The sequence below is a fragment of the Cynoglossus semilaevis genome, chromosome 5, assembly GCF_000523025.1.
Source record: "Cynoglossus semilaevis isolate Cse_v1.0 chromosome 5, Cse_v1.0, whole genome shotgun sequence".
In the NCBI taxonomy this organism is placed as follows: domain Eukaryota; kingdom Metazoa; phylum Chordata; class Actinopteri; order Pleuronectiformes; family Cynoglossidae; genus Cynoglossus; species Cynoglossus semilaevis.
In genome coordinates, this window is record NC_024311.1 from 5,472,459 (window position 1) to 5,485,733 (window position 13,275).

General features: G+C 40.3%; 1 protein-coding gene across 6 annotated transcripts in view; it reads left to right on the forward strand.

The window, feature by feature from the left end:
- The window catches only part of fam189a1 (family with sequence similarity 189 member A1), a 58,872-nt gene that overhangs the window by 33,863 nt on the left and 11,734 nt on the right, over positions 1 to 13,275 (forward strand). For 4 of the 6 annotated variants that reach the window (XM_017032704.2, XM_017032705.2, XM_025055605.1 and 1 more), the window contains exons 3-4: positions 7,649 to 7,759; positions 11,269 to 11,436. In XM_017032704.2, the coding sequence (XP_016888193.1) occupies positions 7,649 to 7,759; positions 11,269 to 11,436 (279 nt within the window). The remainder of the gene's footprint in view (positions 1 to 7,648; positions 7,760 to 11,268; positions 11,437 to 13,275) is intronic. The other 2 variants (XM_025055607.1, XM_008310092.3) reach the window with 1 other exon arrangement.

The following is a 13,275-nucleotide window of genomic DNA, read 5'->3' on the forward strand; positions in this document are numbered from 1 at the left end:
CAAACAGCAGCTGTTGGTGTCAGACGTCTCTGTGTCCTGCTCTGAGACATAAGAGAGGGCGGATGACTCCACCCGAATGTTCCTCTGACTGGGAACAACATCTTCTTGATGTGAATACATGGAGTAATGAAAAGGGTTGCTGTCAAAAGTTGAGTTGATCCTCTCACATTTGATCTTGTGAGTTAGAAAACAGAACATTTAGAGGTCAAATAAATAAAGGAGGTCCTCGGTTTGCGACGTCCTCGACCGATGGCGTATTGTGGTTACGTCTCCATCGGACAAATATGTCGTTTTTAGATATGTCGTTTTATAGGCTTTAAAAACCCCATGATGACGTGACAGTTCCATCGGCTCAACTTAACAAAAACAACTAAATCAATTATTCTTGTTGTCTATTTGATGCTAAAGGATTCAACTTATGTTTCGTTGTTGTTCTGAAAACTTTGGACATTTTTATGTTGACTTAAAAAAACCTCAATGTGAAGTTACAGTTTGCAACGATCTTAATTGCACAGTATATATCAACAACAAATGGCAGACGTATAAGTAGTGACTGGCTCACAACAGTGAAAACAAAAGCAAAAAGATCCATTCTTCTGTTCCCGCAGACTGAGAGACGTGTCCCCTGAGGCACTTTGGGAGGCTTTTTGAGTCGGTCTGTCTCCTTCTCCATCCATCAATCCATCTCTTTTCTTTACCACATTGTTTATGTCATTATGTGCAACCACACACACACACACACACTAAGCATTTTCCTCATGCTTTCATTATGTGTGGAAGTAGAAAAGGAGATGAGCAGAGAGAAATGTGAAGGTCCTGGAGGAGGGTGAACGGGCGGCGGTCTTTGGGCTGCAGATAATACCTGATGAATGAGCTGCTTCCCCCCAGGCCCTGAGATACAGGAAGTGTGGCTCCATATTAATTAGAATATGAATTAGAAAGATCTCATATCTGAGGGCTCATAAGAGCAGGAGCAGCATGATTCACCCAGTAGAAAAGCTTTTAGGAAACGCTCGGAGTCCAAGTCCTGCCTCGTGTCAAAATGAATGCGTATTTGAACAGCACTACCTTTTCTTTTTTGCTCATTTTCGTTCTTTCTTTTACAGAATATAAAGTGAAATTATAGGGAGAGGTACAGAGGTAAAAATGAGTAAAAGGTTTTTGGCAAACTTCAGCCTCAGGTTCTAGAAAAATGTAAAATTTTTTGGCAAACTTTGAAAACATTGGAAATAGATTTTCTGTGAAGTGTTGGTAAAAACAGCCTCAGGTTCTAGAAAAATGTAAAAAAAATTAAAGGCTTTATTAATGACGTTAAAGTGAGGAGTGTAACAGGTCTCAGCAGCTGTGCTTCGTAGACACCATCAGAAGAACCTGTTTCTGCTCTTTCATAAATATTTAGTTTCAGATTTTTAGTTTGATCAACTGTTCAAAGCACAGAGCTAATATTAGCTTTGAAGCAGTAAAATGGAAATCTATCTTAGTAAAGTACCTGAACGTTGACTTCTCAGCCTCAGCTTTATTTTCCTCCACAAACATATATTAGGGCATTGACAGAAAAAAAAAATTGTCTACAATGACGTGGCGAGAGTGGCACAAGTTCGACGTCCGCTGGGAGGAGGGAAAGGTCTGAAGTGTTTTTTCCTGCTGTGTGTTTGCCAATGCGATCTTTACCGCTGACTGCCTTACGCTGATATTGTGTCATCGACATACTGTATAATCGCTATAATCACTCCATAGCGATTATACAGTATGGGCAGTAATGTTGCTCTGCACAAGAACACACCAAGCCGCCCTGAAACTGTCACAAAGCCAAGAGTGAAAAAGTCGCTTGAGATTTCAGCATCTCTACCTTAGATTAAAAAATGATATTGATATGATAGTAGCGCTATGATAGTAATGTATGTAGAGTTACATGCTCAATGTTGGACGTTGGTGCCCATACTTCATCCACTGTCAACGTGATAATAGCATAAATTCCTAATCAACTGAAAAAATCCTAAGACGTGAATGCCCTAACATGTATTCAAGTATATAATTGGTTTTTACCTGTGCAAACTAACCACTGTGTTTGCAGTACCTCACCTGTGTCTTTTCTGCAAACATCAAGTTGTGGTCTAATAGAAAACGCGGCTCTAAGAAGAGATGAACTCATCAATGTTTCATCCATGAGCAGAGAAACTGCTGTTGTTCCCACTGTAGAGTCAACACACATTACCATCATAAGATGTGCTTCATTCAAACAGTACATTTTAGGTTCTAGTTGATACATGCACATGTATGTGCTTGGATGTAAATGAATATCAGTTCTGTTTCCTTCTGTGATCAACTGTATTTTATGTGTATAGTGGAATATTAGCCCCACGGAACCTTGTCTTCTTAAACTGATCTGACAGCTAGCCTCCAAACACACATCGTAGCCTGTGCTTTGCCAAGTGTGTAACAGACTTCACTTAACTGGACGTCACTGTCAATTAACAGTAAACCTCCTCGGGAAAGAAGGATGTTTTACAAAGTTCCTACTTGTACTTGTGTGAAGTGTCCGCGTCTGATTGGACTATGTTTATCACAGGCTTGATTCATAAGAGCCCCCCCCACACACACACACACACTAAGACCCTGGGGGGGAACAAAGAAGGTAGATCCTCCTTGTTTTAGCTCATTAGAGGTCGGTGGTTAATTAAATGTCCAGGAGGAGGGGGTTAATCAGCAACTGACCCTCAGGGTGATGCCGTCTCTCAAAGTCTCTTTTAATCAATACTTGTGGACACTGGCACGGAGATGAACTTCTCTGGCTCCTCAGCACGTTGAAGTGCTGCCTGTCTGGATATTTATTACCATTACTCGCCTCGAGGGAATATTTGGGCATTTGTCTGGGGGTGTGAACAGCTTATTAAAAAGTTAAACGCTTCGGTTCGTAAAATACTTCATACGTTACCTTGTTGCCAACACGTTGGTCTGAGCCTCATCTGCCAAAGAGAGGTGTCGGACTCTGATTTTCCACGCGGTGTTCCCAGCCACAGGAACTAATCCGTCACATCCTGTGGAGATGCAGTCTGACGTGCTGTCAACATAACTGCACATCAAAGACCACGGAGTCAACAGGGTGATGTGTGCTGCATTTTCTCTGCTCCTCCCACAGTCTCCAGCCAAAGGATGATCTAAACTCTTCTGCCTTCCCAGAAAGATCTGGAGATTGAAACACTTCTTTATCTCCGTGTCAGCTCGGACACATTTAGATTACTGTGATCAGGGCTCTCCAACAGGCCATCACCTCAAAACTCCCTGGTCTCTGTAGGTCTGAGGAAAGGACATCCATTTGATATTTGGACTGCAAAATAAATTCAGATGCCTCCCTTATGGTATCACATTATGAAAAAGTATCTCCTTCTATTTCTCAGTATTGATTTGACCATTCATTCTGACATAATCGAACATTTCATTTGCAGAAACTTAGCCCCGACCTTTACTTTTTTCCATTTGTAGCGTTTGCACTGTATAGCCAATAATTTCAATTATCATGTTATGTTATTTGCACACATTGCTGTTAATTTTTAAATTTTAATTTTTTTATTAAAATATCATCCCAACACCCAGCATGCATTTATGGAGGTTTCAACTTCAGCTCATCCAAAAATTGAAAAATGTTTGAACACAACTAATACACAACAATTCTATGAAGCAAATGACTCATATAATAATATATATTAATCATATAAAATAATTTTATGTGTGTGTGTCTATAGTATGTATGTGTGAATTTATCATCCGTTTACACATTGACGTAAAAAGGTGTTTAAAGCGGTGCTTCACCGGGGGATAAGCCGGTCTCCAGCAGGATCAGGCGTCGGTGGAAGTCATTACATCTGCTCTAGTGTGACGTCCCCCGGGTTCTGCTGCTGAGAGTTCGCTTCAACGCCTTCACTGTTTGTATGGAGCAGCACTGAACTCAGTCACTCAACTCCTATCACAACTAATCCTGCCGATGAGGCCGGAGCACACATGGCTGCAATCGTGGCCGTGTGCACACATGCATACACAAATACACCCTGCCCTCTGCCGCAGGAGGGGCCCGAGAGGTGGAAGTTGACTTTAAGCGGAGAAAACCAATGAAGAGCAGCTGCTGCAGGTCTATTTTTGTGTGTTTATAAAGCAGTAGGTGGGCTGCCGGGGAATACACATCTGCTCTTTACCGATTGTGGCTGTACCTCAGGGTTTTCAGCGTGTTTTACACTCCTTTAGGTCACAGGGTTTTACGGGATGGTGTCACGTGCGATGTCATTAAAATAGTGATATAATGGTTTGCATCTCTCCCTTCCTTGATAAATATCTATTAGTAAGCTCATTTTGTCTTCACGGCGTCTTTTGTTCGCTGATGTTTCTGGTTCTAGCGCTGGGCCCGAGGAGTGATTTGCACTATCAGAGGAAAACTGACACACAGGGGTCTGTGATCTGCTGAGCAGCAGCAGAAAACAAAACATTTCCCCCATCTCTGGAGGCTCATGAGTAATTGAAAATAAACAGTGTTGTGTCGCAGCACTGCTGCAGACAAAATACTAATTTGTGCTGCAGTCACAGGATTTGAACACCGCTCTCGGTGCACCTTTAATCCACTTCTATTTTGCCGATGTAAACAAGTGCCTCGTCACTATGGTCTGTGGCTCAGTGGCATGTGATTAGTACATTTTAATTGAGGAAAGGATTTAAATGTATAAATGTGGGGTTTTTTTTTCAGATGGGATGAGGTACAAATACGGTGTGTTTGAATGACTAAACTGAAAGCACTTTAAGGTCATCGTGGGGTTTTGGTAGTGGTTAGACTGTGAAGTCGTTTAATCCAAACGATATAGGATATCAATATTAACCTTCAAGCACACAACCAAATATAACTGTAAAGCAGAGCCAGACACGTGGGAACGACTTGACGCCGTTAATACCAAAAACTAGGGAGATCAATATTTGTCAGAGAAAAACACCAGGCAGAATTCTCAGAGCAAGAAAACACGTAATGATCAAAAACCTCAGGACAGGCAACAAAGACACGGTGGAATCCTTACACACGAGCCAAGTCCGTGAGGGAAAGAAAATAAAACTGGATTTGATACACGGTTGAATAAACACTAAATAAAAAAGAATAGTTGAGCTCTGGCACAATCCCTGGTTTTCTGTAACACATTTGAAGCCGAGCTCAGAGACTGGGAAACAGGAAACAGTCATAGATATGGTTAAAGCGCAGGGTTAAAAAAAAAAATTTGGTTAAAGCTCAGGGTTAAAAAAAAAAATACATATATTTTTTTTTTTTTTTACTTTGCTGCCACATTTGAAGGAATCACAATATGAGTTAACATGAACCTGTAGAGTTGTCCACCCTTTCTAATGCTGTTCACAGTAAACAGGAAGTTATGGAGTTGTACTGTAAGGTGGAGTAGTCGTTGAAGGTGGTCTGGACTTCTGGTTTGTTTTTCAACATAATTCATAGCATAGAAGACTCAAGAAGAAGCTGCTAAAAAGATGATTTCTTGTTCTCCCAAAACTGGCAATTCCGAGGGCAACAAGCAGAGTTGCGATTAACCCCGTGTGACATTTGAAAACATTAGCCATCGGCCTAACGTTTCACCAGTTTCGTCTTGGAGAAGTGCTGCTTCCGAATGAAGAAGCTGAACACTAATGATTTCCACCTCGGTGACAGTTATGGAGAATAACAGTGATGCACCTGAACCCTGACTCTTTATCTACCAGCCTGTGTCACTGAGATGAATGGAGATTGTATTGAGCTGTATTGTCCTCCACAGTGAGCGCTAAACTGTGATGATGACACACGGCGTAAATCTGCCCGGGCCGCTGTGTGTGTGTGTGTGTGTGTGTGTGTGTTGCTCTTTGGTATTCAGAGGAAGGCGCAGTAGTAATTAATGAAGAGCAGCTAAATGGTCCTGCAGTGATGCTACATGCTAATGAGAAGCTATTGGTGTGGGGCCAACCGTGACAATCAGCCCGGCAGAATAAAAGCACGGGGGAGACACACGGGTGACACCGGGGCCGGGAGGGGGACAAATCAACCGATTTATTGCAGGCCTTTTCACCACCGTGGTATGAAATCACAGTTTGTTATGTGGTGTTGATTGTCGCGGGGCTTTTACAGGTTCATGGCTGTGTCTCCTGCTGATCTACTGTCTCACACACAAATACAAACACACATTTGTTACTTCGAGAAAAGTTGGAGTTGCGCAAGAATCCCGGGAAAAAAACTATATATGGAATTGCTGTTGTGTGCATATATATATATATATACAGTATATGAATATATATCTCACTAATTTTAATGAGCATTTTGTATATATGGTGATATATTTTAATATAATGAATTCATCTTTCCTCGTTGCTGTAATTTCAGCCCAATCCTGGGACAAACACCCATCACTGCATCTATTTACTCCGTGACACCTTGTTTGTTACTATGGCAACGCTTTGTTTTTCTCTCCTACTCTGATCTGTATTTAATAGCCACCATATGACAATCTCTTCTCGCCCTGGTAAACTGTTTTCATGTTATCTTGTTTGTTTGTTTGTTTTTTTGGACTTTGCTAAGGTGACAAACACTCTGACTTTGGAAGTCAACTCATCTGGACAAGTTGTTATCATTCAGAACTGTTTCAATTTAAATTTTGCGAAAACTTCCTCAGGAAAATGTAAAGCTCTGGTCCAAAGTTGTGCAAAAATTTTATTTTTTAACAAGTATTTGAGTATTTAATATCATCCCAAGAGAGTGATAATTAAAATAATTTAAAAAAATTTCATTGTGAAATATTTTTCTGCTTTTTTTTACGATAAATACATTGAATTACATATTGTTTTATCTTTATTTTAGTATTATAGGATACTAATTTTATTTTTAACAAGTACTGTATTTGAGTATTTAATATCATGAGAGTGATAATTAAAATAATTTTTAAAAATTCCAATGTGAAATATTTTTCTGCTTTTTTTTACATTTCTGTAGAATTTCTGATCAAATATAAATTGAAAATGTCACACCTACTGTGGTTATTAAGATTATGATTAACACCTTCAACCAATGCCCGAGTTAATCATTTCTCTGTGCGTCATGAGTTTCACATCCCTGTGTGTTACCCTGTAATATAGATGCAGCTGCTGTAGACACTCCAAAGACTTTGGACCTGACGTGGCTTTCATAAAAATTAAAGCTCACGCTCAGAGGAATACAGAGGTGAGAGGAAGTGTGGAGGGTGGCTCAGTTTGACCTCATCTGTCAGAGCGGAGGCTGAGAGTACATCCAGAGTAATGTCTGCACTGAGACTGCAGTTCAGTGATATGTGTGTGGTTTGTTTTAGACTGACTGTAGATGGAGGCTTTCCATCTATCCTCACACTTCTATGGGGTTTTCTTATTCCCGGTCTCCTGATGTCTGAGAGGGGAAACAGGTTATTGATTTCCATTGACATCAGTGCTTATTTCTTTTCCTTTGGTGACTTGTTGAAATTACAACATGTCAACAACAGTCGGTACCACTGAGCTTCAGGTGTTACAGCTGCTGTCACACGCAGCCACAGAATCAGTGTTTGCTAAGAGCAACATTTTGATGTTTGGTTTCTTCTTCTCTATCCCTCCATCTCTTCCTCTCCTCCCGTGACAGATCACCTTCTTCATGCTGCTGTCGGCTGTGTGCGTGATGCTCAACCTGGCCGGCTCTATCCTGTCCTGTCAGAACGCTCAGCTGGTCAACTCCCTGGAAGACTGTCAGCTGGTGAGACCAACTGGAGCTTTAAATCTTACCTGTCCACATCTGTTAGTCTTCATCTTATAATTTAATCCTGTCTGAGTGTCTAAATCAGATCAGATGTTAGGGTTTAATAATGTTTCTACATCCTGATTCAGTTTCGAAAAAAGGGAAACTTTCCTAGATTTTGACTTCCAGTGTTTCATCTTCTGCATATTAATATGGAAATCATCTCAAGTAAAAAAAATCTGTTACAACTTCACACAGTGCTCAGCACATCAGTGTTGTTCAGGATGAGAGCAGAAGAAACTGTGTCTTTAAATGTCATTGAAAAGCTGGAACATGACGAAAGAAAAAATCCCTTTTGTGCTTGAAAAATGACCACGACTTTCTAACTTTAGGTCTCTAAGATAGACCACGCCCCCCGTGATATGCATCAGGAGTTACCTGATGCACGACGCTGCCTGTGTTTATAACCTCTGCAGCTCTCCTTAATCAAGTATCTCCTTGATCTGTTCGTTTGCCGTTGACAGCTGGAAGAGAAAAAACAGCGTCCGTCGTAAACACGTCACCGCTGTTCTTTACTTCCTTCTTCCTCCACGGCACTGATGACTTCATAATTCACAGAGGCTGGGTGACGACAAAAAAACGTAGGGCAGAGCAGACACTGACGATCTCAATACTCAGACTTCCTTTTTCCAACAAGTTCATCCTGGTAAAAAAACAAAAAAACAACACAACCCATGTACTCCAAAAGTGGGTTGTAAAACAGGAATCATTTACAACAATGAATTATAATTTACAAAAAAAAATGATTTTACAATAATTTCTGCATATGTGTTATGGCTAATTTGTGGGCCTTAATTTTTCTCGAGACAAAGCTTAATGAGAGTGAAGAGTAAAGTGAAAGTCCTCATCTCATTTGTTGATTTTATTTTCTCCGTCTTTGGTGAATGTTGGTGTAATTTGGCTAAAAAAAAAAATGATGTAAAAATATTTCAAACCTCCAGCTCTGTAATGATAAGGGCTGTTTGGTAAAAGTCATTAAATCATCTTTCTGTAAAGCAGAACGTATATACATATATATACTTCATATATAAAGGCTTAAGCCGCAGATAAAGTATCGTGAGTATTTGGGTCAGCCTGTCCGAATGCACGGCACGTGGTCAATTCTGCTGCTGCAGTGTTTTAGCCGTCAACTGTGAAGACAGCATCGATGAAGTCGGGAAGTAGCAGACATGTGTTTTCCTTTGGTGCGTGCACGTGCGCATTTACATAAGTGTCAGCAAACACACCACAGACTGAGAGGCTGGTCCAGGGCTGTCGAACATTGTCCCCGCCAAAAGCTGGAAGGTCTGTTGGTGACTAATGGCTCGTGATTGTCACATTCATCTCTGCCAGAACTGAAACTTGCTACAAAAAAACAGCTTGGAATAATAACTCCTCTGGGCATTTGGTATAGTGCATGTAGAATACAACTGCAGTTATTAAGAGCCTTTAAAGAGATTCTAATGATATTTTGCTCGTACATTTAAAATATAACCAATAATCTGATTAGCCTCTTAGCATTTTCATGTGGAAAGAATGTGGCACAAATGGGAGAAAATGGTCGTTTCTTTTAAAATTTTTAATGAAACGTAGTTTCATTAAAAACATTTGCCCAGAACTCCTGAACCCCATGAAGCTCGTTCAGTTATTTTCCTTCGCTTCACACTGCAACCACAGCCAGCGTTGTGATTGCTCAGTCTTTTAGTCCTACTTTTGGATATACCCAGGTGACACAGATTTGCCAACCGGGACTGCAGTTTCCCCTTAACCCAAATAAGAAACACAGATGTTCTCAATGGACTCGGAGCAGGAGAATGAATGTGTACCTTTGGTACTTTTTAAAAAAAATATCAGATGGTAAATAGTACTTTTGAAATAACAGAATTAGATGTAGGTTTAATTAGCTTCTGTTAGCTCATTAGCCCGGCATGGACAACACCCACCTCTGTCACCTTGTACAGTCATGGTATAAAACAGTCAGACGGTCCCTTGTATTTGAAAAGTATTTGAATGGTGACATTTAAAGAACTAGTGTTTCTAATGTTTTAACTAGAGTCCTTCATTTCAACATAAAGTATTTGAATGGTGAAATTTAAAGAACTAGTGTTTCTAATGTTTCCAGTGATTGTGTTTGTGATTTATTCACCTCTTAACCTCCTAACCCAAACACTAACACAGGCATTAAAGGTTTCTCCACAAAACTTGAAGATCAATTGCACTCTTCAGTCGTCCCTGAGAGACAAACGTCTTCTTGTGACTGAATTATTAACATCCCATCTCTTCTCCCCAATGTAATTAACCCACACTTGTTGGGTCCATGTCCTGCTTTTAATAATGTGGGACACACAACAGAGGTATTCTCTGTCTCTCCGCTCCAGTGGGCAGCTCCTCATATCAGTGAGTCTTTGTCTCGTGAACCACGTGTGATGTTCAGCTGCCATTCTCAGTCACAGTCTTATTACAGACCCCCTCTCTCAAGCATCCTTGTCGAAGGAACAGCGAGGTGCTGGTGATGAAGGCGATACTTACTCTGATCCATGTCAAGATGTCAGGACACTGTGACAGAGGAAGAGAATATCATTACTTTAAATATAGAAACGGTGATCAGGAGAGCAGAAGGAAACAGGTCTAAATGCCTCCGTGCAAACCACCTGCTTTACTTAAAGAAAACCTGTTGTAAAAGCATCTTTGTTGTGGAACATCTGGGTCAGTGTGATTATCTGATCTTGGGGGTTTTTTTCACTCTAGTTGGAAATGTTCCATGTTCATGTATTTGTTAGCGAATAATGGACTGTAGAAATGGCGCCATGTTGCAAACTATGGCTGAGAATTCTGCCGCAGCAGAAATGAACCAGAAGACAGTCCACTTAGAACGAAAAGAACAAGGTGACGTCAGTTTTAATGGGGAGTGAACTACAGTGCGTTGAGATCCAGCACCCAGTCTGGTTTTGGAATTTTTGTGCACGACAATAGTAAATAATTAACCTGGTTTAAACGTGTTCCTTTGACTGGATTAGTCAGAAAACGATTTTTTATTTACAAACAATTTATTATTGAAGAACAATTCAATACACCAGGTTTCAGCAGATGGCTATATAAACCAGAAAGGAAATAGCTGTTAAAGACGATAATGGTGTGTCTTTCTTCAATTCCTGTGAGTATATACTGTAAGTGTTGCTTTGAGTAAGTTTAAGTGAGTAAATTGAAAGTAAAAGACAAATACATTTTATTTGTTCTAATAAATATGAGCCCAAAAAAGGTTGGGAAACACTGATAAAAGGCCTCATGCAGGACCTTTGAATGTTATTGGTGATATTCATGAAAAACAAAAACTGTCTTGTATCACAATGTCCCTCAATGTCCTGCTGCAGAAAAAAAAAAAAACTCAGAACACCAACCCTGGTCTGATTTGTGCGTGTGTGTATGTCTCTCTCTCCCTCCCTCTCTCTCCGTTTTTGTGTGTCCTGTGTGTTGCGTGCATGCTTGAGTGCGGATGCTTGTTCCCTCCTTCTCCCCACCACCAGCTCAAGTTTGACAGCGATGGAGTGTGTGTTTGCTGTGAGCTGCAGCACCAGAGTTCAGGCTGCAACAACCTGGGGGAGGCGCTAAAACTGAACCCGCTGAGGGACTGCAACACAATACGCCTGCGTCTCAAGGTCAGAACCAACACGCGTTTATAAATGTTGGCCAAACAAAGCCAAATGACTTCACGGGGGGTGGGGGGGGGATTTCAATAGGGCTGGTGATTTACTCCATCTCTGCTGTCTGCAGTCGTAGTGACTGTTTGTGTATTCGTGTTAGTGACACTGCAGATTGCTGAGACTATTTTGACTCACAATAACAGATTATCCAAAACCCTGCCTTGAGCATGCAGCGTTCTCGCCCACTAACCTGCTGTTATTGACGACTAAGTTTTCCTGCCTGTCCTCAAATGTTTGATGTTCTTCATGGAACATGATGTTAATGTGGTGGAATTATTTTCCCATTTGGGCAAAAATACAAGACCTTGCATCACATTTTCTCGTTTTTTTTATATATATATCTGTGAATTGCTGCCGACATGTTCAATGTCGTCTGCCAGGCAAAACTTTAACATTTAAAATATAACAATGAAGAAGAACTGAATTTACATTTTGAAACCATAATATCACCCATCAAAAGTTATAATATTTTCTAAGTAAAGCAGTTCTAGTCTTTTCTTGAAATTCCATGTGGACACTAACTTATACTTCCCAGTTCATTTTTACAGTGTAGTCAATGCCAAACAATTACAACATGAAATGAATACTTTTCCTTGCACGGAGACTCTTTTAAATGCACTGGCTTCAAGTTCACGATCACGTCAATCTTCAAAATGATATTAGGTCTTTGGCAGTTGACGTAGAGTATGCACTGCAGGCCTATTATGATAGAAACGATTAACGACAATCATGTCCATTTGTCTTCTGCCCCAGATTAATTATAAAATATTGATAACAGAATAAAAGACTTCTTAGGATGAAGAGTGTGTGAGAAGAGAGGAAAGATCAAATACATTTGTCACTGTGATCATAGCTCTGTAAAAAAAAAAAGAAAACTAGATAGGAAATGGTGCTATAAACCTTTATTAAGTGCCAAGGTAGTCAGAAGTGTTGATTTATGAAAGTTGTTATGCACAAGTCTTCAGTGTCCTTTCATCACATGACACAGATGCTATACATATTCCGAGGCGCTGATTTAGCACTCATCGCTCCCTACGTTAGTGCTAATGTGTGTCATTTGTCCTTTGTGTAGTATATTTAAGCTCCCTTTTCTTTTCTTTTATTGCCCGGGGCTGTAAATAATCAGCGAGAGGGTGAAGGAGACAAGTGGAGATTTCCTGTAAGGGGATGGATTTGCAACCTTGCTGTGAGACTGATTAATCAGGGCCAGGTTATCTGCTGGAGGTGAAATATCTCCGGAGCAGGCTTTTGAAACAGTTTCTTTGTAAGTGTTATTACATTTGCCTGCCAGGATTTATGATGTCATTATGTACATTGAGATCACAGGGGAAATCATGGAATTGCACCCTTTCACATCTGCACGGCAGTGATTTTACCATGTGAAAGCTCAGCTCAAATGATGCTACAGAGAAGCCTGATGTTTTGTGCAGTGTCTGTGAGAAGCAGCTGGGCTTTTAGCCATATTGTTGTTTTAGAAAAACCATTTCCTGTGACACATTAAAGAAACAGTTTGACGATGGACTGGTTGATGTTTACAGCTGTGAACCATATAAAATTATCCATAAAATACAGTACATTCTAGCAACAAACATATTTGAGCTAGCTCTCCCATGTGGTGTTATGACTCTTACTGCCATCAGACTAGATTATCTATTTCATATTTCACAAGAATCAGTCGTTGGATGTAGAAATAGACCTGAACGAACACCATTTAGGAATTTCGTTAAAAGCAGTGGCAGTCACTGTTGTTTGACACCAACAGTGAATCCAACCTAAAAATAAAAAATCCAGGGA